The 10,351-nt window shown below is 31.9% G+C and overlaps 1 protein-coding gene across 1 annotated transcript; it reads right to left on the bottom strand.

Annotated features, from left to right (window-relative positions):
• LOC123707673 (trypsin beta-like) lies at positions 1-8,439 on the bottom strand. Its single transcript, XM_045657945.1, has 9 exons — positions 8,356-8,439; positions 7,391-7,403; positions 6,862-7,009; positions 5,930-5,956; positions 5,195-5,352; positions 2,845-2,931; positions 1,768-1,856; positions 1,041-1,122; positions 1-171 (listed from the first exon to the last, which is right to left on the bottom strand). Exons 1-9 carry the CDS (start codon positions 8,401-8,403, stop codon positions 35-37), a joined length of 789 nt encoding a protein of 262 aa, XP_045513901.1. The 5' UTR covers positions 8,404-8,439; the 3' UTR covers positions 1-34.
• Positions 8,440-10,351: the final 1,912 nt, after the last annotated feature.

Consider the following 10,351-nt stretch of genomic DNA (forward strand, 5'->3'; position numbering starts at 1 on the left):
TAAATTTTATTTGTTTATTAGTTTATAATTGAATTTAAAACGTTAGAATGGGTTCTGCAATAAGCACGTCGTCTCCATCCACAACGGAAATCTTTTCTTCCTCAGGTTCAGGTTCCTTCTCAGCTGTCTCCTCTTCAATCCAGGCTACGTACTTAGACGTAGGAAGGAAGGCTAAAAGAGAGAACATAATAATAATATTCAATATTTAATTTTGGATTATTTAGTAAATAGTCATGAAAACAAGGATATGTGTTTAATTACGTTAAAAGCATTCTTATTCAGATTTGTTAGCCTCTTGGTTTTTTTAGTCATTCCTTTCGATAAAAGAATTAAATTCATAATTTTTATACATCCTCTTATTACACGTATATGTTTATTAATTTATTTTACCACATCGCACATAAAACTATATGTGACAAGTTTATCAAGACGTATATGTGATGAATTTTAACATAAAAAGTAAGTTTACCAGAAATTTTTGTTAAGTAGAAAAAATAATTGCCAGCAAAAGAGCGGATTCGGTATGAGATAGAAACTTAACAACACTCTCTTTAAAATTTATCACCCCACTACCGGATATATTCAGCCCGGAGCACTTGTACTGTTTAATCCGTTATAATCGCGAAGAATTCGAAAGAGGGGTACCTGAACCCCTGTATTGGTTTTTGCAGACGGAATTTGAAATTATATCATTGCTTTAGTTGTTCATTTGTTTCCTGTGTATGGATTGATGTAATATATATTTACGTCATAATTATGGATAAATACTTTATCTGAAATCATATATATATATATATATATATATATATGTATATATAATTTTGGTGATATCTGTGTATTGCTTCCAGATTAAAACAAAAAATTTTTTTAATGTGTCCATTTACGGTGTACATATATTTATATAGAAAATGGTACAAGAAAGGTGTGTTTTGAGATTTTCAGTGTATTAGTTTACTGTCTTGATAATTTCAGTAAACTAATACTAGAAAAAGGGTTTCTTATAAATGTCATAGCTAAGGGTAACGATATAATATACGAACCTCCTGCTGAGGTTTCATCAGCGATGCGTACAAGAATAGCGTGTACTTTGCCGTCAGACACTAAAGCCCCTCCCAAGTCGTACTGCAAGAACATTAATAATTTCGTAAATTAACATTTCTCTTTTATATTTCATTACTCCGTATTAAATAAGATTAAAATAATCCGTAATAATAACGGAACAGTTACGTAGACTCCGCAAGCGCACCGCAAGTATAATAATATCATTCTTCACAGATTTGTGCATAGTAATTGTCAGTCAAAGCGCTGACACTATTTCTATTACAACATTTTTATTTATCTTTTCCACGAATTATTTCTCATCTAGAAATGGATTAATATTCAGTTCTTTAGCCAAATTGCACTCGATCTAGACAAATTAAAATGTAGACCTTTACCCAAAATGGGGTCCTCGCCGAACAAGATAAGAATTAGGAAATATAATCTATATATAGCAATGTTGATTCAAATAGTATAAAATTAATTATTCTATTGATCTTTCCGCTTTCTTCTCGAAGAAGTAGGCAGAGACCACGGATCTAGGGCTAGGGCCTGACATACATCTCTCGTCACAACTTTCATGATATTCACCATGATTGCATGCTCGTTGGTTATGGGTACTTTATAATAAGTAATAATATATCGGTAATAGATTAAAATTAATAAAATAGTGTACAACAAGGAAATAAAGACTTTTCTTTTTTAATTATTCAGTTAACATTAACAAACCCTGGTAGCATTGACAGAGCTCTGTGCCACTAGTAGACCGTCAACTTCAGTAACCGTGTCAACCACGCAGTAAAGATCTTCACCGGCCTCTGCAATAAGGTAATAAAAAAGAGCAATGTATTTAAGAAATAATACACACTAATTGTTCAAATAGTGGCTTGGATTACGGACTTATTGTATGTGTATCGAATTATATATGAATGTCTAAATACTAAAAGGGCATTTGTCCCCTATTTATTTCTGAATGAAAATTTACAGGAGATAGAAATAACTGTATAGTTTTTGAAAGAATGAAGATACAAACTTGGTTTTTATGTATGCTATTGAGAATGTACATGACAACATAATCCATATTAAAAAGTTGCATATTTCTCTGTGAATGCTTAAAAACAGCCATAAAATATCATGGACAAGTTACCTTTTAGTAATTAGGTATGTATTACCATGGACATGTGCTCTTTTACCACTTAAATAGTAATCAATCTAAGTAATATTTAAATAAAATCAAACATAAAGATAGTCAAAAAAGTTATAATGTATTCGTTAACCATCTATAGTTATCACCTATAAGTTTTATTCTAGTATAATTCTTCTTATTCTAGTTTTATTCTTATTATTCTACAGGCCAATTATAAATGCTATTCCAAAATGACAGGTATTCTTCTGGACAAGTGCCGTTTTAGTATTAAGTTAAAATAGACAAGTCGCTTACTGTTCGTGTAAAGGGCGGACAAGTGCTGTTTCGACAAAAAATGGTGTAGATGTGTTGACTAGTGATTAAAACATTAAAAAAATTGGGTTAAAATGTGACATTTTAGTATTTAGACATTCATATAGAAGAACGATTACTAAATTAATATTGAAATTGTAGCCCAGTTTTTTTCAAACAAATAATGATCCAGTATAATAACATATTAAATATGGCAGTAATTATTGGAATTGGCCGTATTTTTCGTCTATTTCTTCGATGATTAAATATATAGTGAAGTGTAGAATATCTTACGATAGATTGCAGGCTAAAAAATCCAAGACTTCAGGGGACTACAGTTTTACCCGATTGTGGTACGGCCGACTTACCTCCATCTTTTTCGCCATAGCCACAAACCAGGCCAGTTCCAGGTACTTCAGCATCAGAGGCTGCCAAAGGAATAGGCTGGATCTTGTCTGAAATCATCATTTCAAAAATACCAAACCTGTTACATGAACTGACTATACAAAGGAATGATAAATGAAATTAAAATCCAAAAACATCATTCAACCGAAAACATGTGTAACACAAAGTTAAAATAACTTTATTCATATAGGTAAACAATGTTGGTACACTTATGAACGTCAGGAAAGAAGTAAAGATAATTCTAAATGTACATTTACTCCCAGTTCGCAAGTCAAGGGCGTAGAGCGGGCAAAACCTTGTGTAATTTTGTGTACCTAAATGTAATATTAAATTTTAGTTTAAACATAATATAACTTGTTATGATTTCGTTAAAACTTTAAAGCTTTTAGTAAAAAAAAGTAAAGATATATGGAGTATATAAACAATGATTTTGAATTTCGTTAGTGATCTAAGAAGTTAGCTCAGAATTGTCTGTAATTTTTAACATATATGTCGATCGTGGAGGAGTGTTTCGGGACCAAATGAAATTAGGTAAGATTACACCATTGGCGAAGGCGAGTCTGATCCGAGCCGTCAAACTTCTAGCACACCAACAATGCTACACCAACTTTCTTTACATTTTAATAAAAATAAACTCTTGCATAATAAATACTAAGGATCACTCCATAATCGATGGCGGTGTGAAGTTGATTTCGGACAAATTTAATTCCTGGGAAGAATCATACGACGGAGTCTGAGTCAGGTTGGAAAGCTTCATCACTATGGCGTTGATGGCAAAGCTTTCAATCTGATGAATTCATATTTACAGGGAAGGATCCAAAGAGTGCATGCAAACGGCATCCCCCAAGACTTGATTCTCGGGCCTTTCTTATTTCTAATTTACATTCATCCATTCTTTGTCAACGGAGTTCATGACATGGTATTGTTTGCTGATAACACTTCACTTCCATTTAAAGTAAATAGGAAAAATTATTGGACATAGTTAACAGGTTTAACTTACTGCTTAATGAGATTAAAACAAAATGTATTAGATCCAGAAAGTAAAGGACAGTGAACTAACCTTTGTTGATTAAACTATATTTCTAGGCATAACAATAGATAATAAACTCCAGTGGGTACACACATAGAGACTATATCGAATAGGGTGAGGTCTGCTGCATTTGCAGTAAAAAAATCCGACAGTTTACTAATAAGTACACGGCTTAAATTGTGTATCATAGCTAATTTCACAGCGTTATGCCGTACGGTATTCTACGTTGGGGTGCTGCTGCAATGATTCAATCCATATTTCTGCCGCAAAAGCGGGCTGTTCGGGGTATTTGTTGTGTTTCCCCAAGGGAGTCGGTACAGAATAAGTTTAAGGAATTAAATACTATGACACTATATAGATCGATATATTCTTGAAGTCTTGCCGTATATACAAAAAAATATAAACAATTTTAAAACAAATGGTGACTTTCATCAGTATAATACTCGAAACAGAACTAATTTAAGCGTACGACTAACCAGGCTCCAGATGATCAACCACTCCTTATATGTAAATTGTATTCGTTTTTACAACAAACTCCCAAGCGGAATTACAGAATTATCACTCAATAAATTCAAAGCGTAAATTGTAAACGTAAATCAATAAAGCTTTTTACAAATTTGACGAATATTAAAATTATCCCAATCGTTGGGATTAATTTACTCCAGTAAAAAAAACACAAGTGATATATTTCACAAATTTAACTTCAAATTATAAATCAAGATTAATTAAGAGAATTCGCAAAGTTGTGTATCGTAACGGAATATGAAGAGGCCTCCAATAATTGGGTACACCACGAAGTAATTTAATATTCTGTTTCGGGAAACATCACAATTTTGTTATACACTTTTCAATAAATCATAAGAAAGAAGTTTTGTTAAGTTATATAAATATTCGTATTCATTTACATTTCCTTTTTATTAAAAACTAAACCAATCGGTAATTAATAAAATATTATATAGTAATGTAATAAAAAAGGCAGAACGGGAAAAAATAACGTATACGTTGTAAAACTATTTCTAAATAAAGCGCCAACATAACAAAACTCCATAACGCCAATATTTGCATCGGTTTATTCATAATTTTTATTTATAATAAGTTTTATTCCGTTTAAGATTGATTATGATCCAACCAATAACACATATTTAACAATATTAATATATATATATCTTCAAGGAAACCCAATTTTATTCCAAAAACAATTTAGATGCCCCTCCACAAAATAAGTGACATATTAAATTACGTGATAATTTCTTTAAAAGATATATTTTGGTGTCTGAACTTACCTGTGAATTCAATTTCCCTGTTAATGTCAATGAGACCAATATCATTGGCTCCAGTTTTGTGATCGTACTCAGGGTGGATTTTAAGCTTTTTCGTTTCTGTCACGAAACCAGGTCTGAAGACATTTGGGGCGTCGTAGCGGATCCATATATAACGTGAACTGAGGAAAATAATAATTAAGAAAGGATCATAGACGTCTCTTTTTTATCTGCCATTAGTTTAGTCATTTTTCGACTTATTTCGATGAACGTTAAAGTTTAATAATTTGAAAAACATATTATGTAATTTGTACCACAAGGAACGGTTCGGTGGCCGACGATACACCATCTTATACTAGAATAATAAGTCCTGAGTACATACTTCGTTACAATATCTTCTTACCAGGAAAAAAGGCACACAATATTATCAGCAGTAAGGATTTGGAGAAATTCTATTAGTTTACTATGATACTTTGCCTCACGATAGTTCTCAAAAACGCACTAAACACTCTCTATAAAATTCTAAATAGTGGACGTAACTATAATCAATTATAATTAACAAAAAGTAATAATCAAAATAAAAATCTGTCTAACGTAACCTGAGTAAATCTCAACAATGACTCAACTAATAAATGTGAAGATCGGCTGAGAAAAAATATTTGGGATCACCCTCATCAAAAATTGTTAAATTAAAATTATGTATTTCGAACATAATTAGAATAGTATTCGTAAAGTTTCAGTAATCGTGGAGTTACTTACTCTATTAGAGTGTTGTCAATGTTCAATCTGTAAAAATAAAGAACCTACCGTTAAAGTTCAAATTAATAAAATATTAATAACATTAAATATAAACATCTTATTATCCAAGGAGCTTAGAGATAGTGACGTTTGTAAGACGGGAAAACAAAGCATTTATGCATTTAGGTAACACAATTTACACTTATGAACGTCAATAAATAAATATATTTTAAATGCTAAATACTTCTAATTTTAGATTTCTGCCAGTTCTCAAATCAAGGGTGTAAAACGGACGAGAAGTTTTTTGTTTTACACAATGTTTGTAAGGACCTGCATTCATTACACCTGCATGTTCCACATGACATCTAGAGTATTTCATTAATACTAAAAAAAATTAAAAACAGAGATTTGTCCTGTATAAGCAGTTGGCATGGTGAAATAGGAGCACTCACTTACATTCTCGTGCAAACAACAAGCAAATACATAGTCGAGTTAATACAGAAGAAGATATTTTCGATTACAGATAATAGTCTCGACCAGGCAACATCAAAAGTCCATTTTTAATTAACTTTTTGAAGTGAAACTTCTTTATCGGCGTTGTAAAAAAAATTACCATCACGTTTTTCGGTTACGCGTCACATTTTTCTATTACGGGCCATCTTCATCATCTCATCTTGTCCCTACCACGGTTGATTCGAAGAAATTCGAAGCCATTAATAACAAAAATATATAATAACGATAACAATGATAGTAATAATTATATTACAATTAATGAAATTCTTTAATAATCTTAGTAGTAATAAGGTAAAATTGAATTTTTTTGTATTCATGTCTATGATAATTAAAGCCTTTTGATAAACTTTTTCGTTTCGTTAAATAAGATAAGTTTATTTACCTAAAAATAAGGTCATAAAGAAGTAAGTACACGCACATATTTTTATTCTAATACTCACTCAGACAAGCAGGAAGCAGCAGTAATGATCCATCTGTTGTTGTAGATAGTTCCTACACAGGAGTCTAGACGCCCTCTCAGCGTCAGACGTGTGATACGAAGGTGGACCAACCACGGTACGTCAAAACTGGTTTGTTCATCGTTGAGTGCTAAAAGTTACCTTTTTAGTTTTTTTTAATGAGACTTAATAAATAAACACGACTAGTGAATTCCTGGAGTTTTGGCCCATAGAGTTAAATATTTTGGACTTTTAAACTTATGTGGAATTTCTCAAATACTGTAGTTTCTAGCATTTGATATCAACTGATAAGATTTATTTTTCAGAACAAGCTAATAATCTACCTATATCTTAATATAATGTATTTTTAATTTATGATTAGTATTGTTTGTAGCAAACTTATAATTTATTGCTGTCAAATGTGTTGTAATCGATGAGGCATGAAGTCTTATAATTATCTATCAGATAACGTAAGAACGTATATAGCAGTAAATTTGGTAAATGGTATTTTTTCAAAAATATTGGCACTTACATGCGACACGGCCCTGTAACAAAAAAATATATATTTATTACTTAAAATATCCAAAATTAACAACACCATATAATAATCTATTGAACTATAATCTAGTCTCCTAATGGTGATCTTTTCGAAAGTTGGCGATCATAATGGCTACTTTAATTTTGGATGACGCCTTTCTGAACAATGACTTGGTTTGACATTGCCAAAGCTTCTTCAAGGAAGTCGTGCGTCTGCGGCCAGGTCTCCTTTCCACCTGCCGCTTTACCTCGAATGATTAGTTGAAGGAGCTCTCATTTTTTGGTATTACGTAAGAAAATCTATATACAACAATATCATCCAACGTAACAATACAATCTGCCAACCAATATATATCCATATGTATATCAAGCAATCCTATTTAGAGACATTTATATGTAAAACCACCTAACAATGCACCCTATCTGTAAAGGTATGTAGGCAACGTTTTGTTTTAGTACGAGTGAGTCCAAAACAGGAGCAAACTATGCAGTAATTAGGGCATTAGGACAAGATTAAATGAGACGGGGATTAAGACATGTCTTTATCATGATAAATGAGCACGAATTTAGAAAAAAAATACATTTTCAATCGTGACTAAACGTAAGTAAGGATGGATTCTCTAGGTATAAATAGAACTTCAATGCTAATATAATAATATAATGCTAATTTTTCTACACAACTTTAACTTTACGAATATACCTCTAAATCCACTTTGTATATATTACTATTATAACATTTTGTTTTAATATATCAAGTGAAGCAATAGTGGTTGAATTTCCTTACAATTTCCTTGTAACCCAAAGATTGTACCAAAATTTTATTTAATTATGCTAATTGGAATCCACATATATCGGTGAATCTCTACGCCTAACTCATAAGTAGCATTGCGAGTTATACTTTTATATTTGTAGCAAATGACTAAAAAACGATCTCATAAAATTATTGAACGAAAATCTCACCTGTACTGCGGCTAAGACGCCAAATAAAATAACTGTAAAGGCCTTCATTTTCCACGATCCAATAATTACTAATTGAAAATGTATTTAAATATTAATTATATATAAGCCATCGATTATTGATACGATATCTAGCAATTCATCCGTATCGTATTTAGAAGATAGTTTCTGATATTTATTTCATATTTTTATTATTACTGATATTTTGTTATCCACAAGTCTGCTTCAACACTCAACATAGTGTACTTTGTAGACAGAGAAAATCAAGGCGATCCCTAATATGGAGATTGACAATTCGACAAGCCCTTCGCTGAATTTGATCAAAAGGAAGAAGCTGGTATTTGGAGCACCGGCCCCGAGCAAAACGAACAAACGTAGGTCTTTGTAGGGTTTAACTTCACAAGCCACTACTACACAGAAACTTTCTCCAGTATTGTTTCCATTTTCCAACGGTTCCCATCTATTTCAGATCGAGTCGTGTTTGGGTGGCTGGCATATAAGTCTAGGATCAGAACACCCTCCGTCAACTAGGACTTTAATTCTACAAGAAAATTTGCCAGCCATCGGAGCAAAACCGTATGACAATAGTTTCGTCAGAAATGCCCTATGCCAAACTCAATCGAAGGATATAGATATATCCAAGCTAGCGGCCAATGCCTCTCCCTTACTTTCCACAGCTTTGGCCCACCTCTCATTGGTGGGTACCAGGTAGGCAAGAAGATCACCAGCCGAGCGACCTCGGTGAAAGCTATACTGACCATCACTAATTAGCTGGTGCTCCTTCAGATATCGCAAGAGCTGCCTATTGATAATAGACAGCTCCGATTAGCTTTGATAAATAAAGCAGTTAGAGATATTGTGGGTGTTTTGTTTTAATGTATACTTATAGAAATATCTTTAAATAAAATCACTCACTCAATCATCTTTTTCGCCATAATGACTGAGATGATTATTAGCAAGTGATTAAATAAAAGGTCAAATTGTGTCTGTTAGATTTAAATGATTCTGTTTAAAAAATTATCTTGTTAAAGAAATTAAGTTAAGATGGCGGTAGTTGTACGGAGATGCTTAAGGGGTAACAACTGACTTTAACGGTCTAAAACATGAGCTTATAACTAACACAAAATTGAGAGAAGAGGGGCTGTGACACTAACAAAAACAAACTTGGTTTATCTAAGTCTTCATAAATCTAAATGTCACTTATGGACATTATCGAAAGCGAGATTCTTAAAATACAATTTATAAATGAGGTAAAAACTTAAGGGCTCAATATTGGCTTCAAATGAGATGATTTTGTTTACGCCTCCAATTAGTAACTAAAATATTTATGTGTAACTTAACTACTGTTGGGTTACATAACTAAGGTTATCAATAAAAACAATTTAACAGGTCCGATCCCTACATATGATAACATTACGTTGTATGTTGCTGTGGTTTTAATCAAACGCTAGTTTAGATTTATTTTTGCCAATTTAAAATATTTAATGACGATCTCTATCATTTATTACTATTGAGTAAGTTTGTGTGTATATTGAACTGTTGGGATTTTCTTCAAAGTAAAATTAGTCTAATGTCTCTTCTTGTTCCTTTATTATTTGTTTCTTAACCCCTATGACAGATAATTGTGTGCCTAATTTTGTTATTAATTTCGAGTCAAGGACACATGTAGCTATGTAGTTAGGGCGTAACTATCTATTGTTAAAAAACATCCGTTATTTGTAGTGGATCAAAACGAAAGGGAAAGTTATTTAAATAGTTATATTTAAAAAAATATCGCTCGCTATATTTATGGATGAGAAGCGAAATATTACGTTTCCATTGGGCGATTTTTGCATTACTCATTTTGTAAAGAAATTTATTTTAGTTATGTTAGTGCATTGAGTAAAAATTCAAAACCTCTTACTAAGAATTGTATCATCCAACGTCACCATTTTAAATATTCAATCAATAAGAAATACTTTAAAAAATATTGTTTTTCGGGAAGTAATAACAGACATAG

Source organism: Pieris brassicae, chromosome 3 (genome assembly GCF_905147105.1).
Source record: "Pieris brassicae chromosome 3, ilPieBrab1.1, whole genome shotgun sequence".
NCBI lineage: Eukaryota > Metazoa > Arthropoda > Insecta > Lepidoptera > Pieridae > Pieris > Pieris brassicae.

Coding starts and splice junctions, on each gene's coding strand:
- LOC123707673 (XM_045657945.1), bottom strand. CDS start 8,403: ATGAAGGCCTTTACAGTTATTTTATTTGGCGTCTTAGCCGCAGTACAG. Junction 5,353..5,929: donor ATTGACAACACTCTAATAGA/GTAAGTAACTCC, acceptor TATTTTCCTCAG/TTCACGTTATATATGGATCC. Junction 1,123..1,767: donor GCTCTGTCAATGCTACCAGG/GTTTGTTAATGT, acceptor ATGTTCTTGCAG/TACGACTTGGGAGGGGCTTT.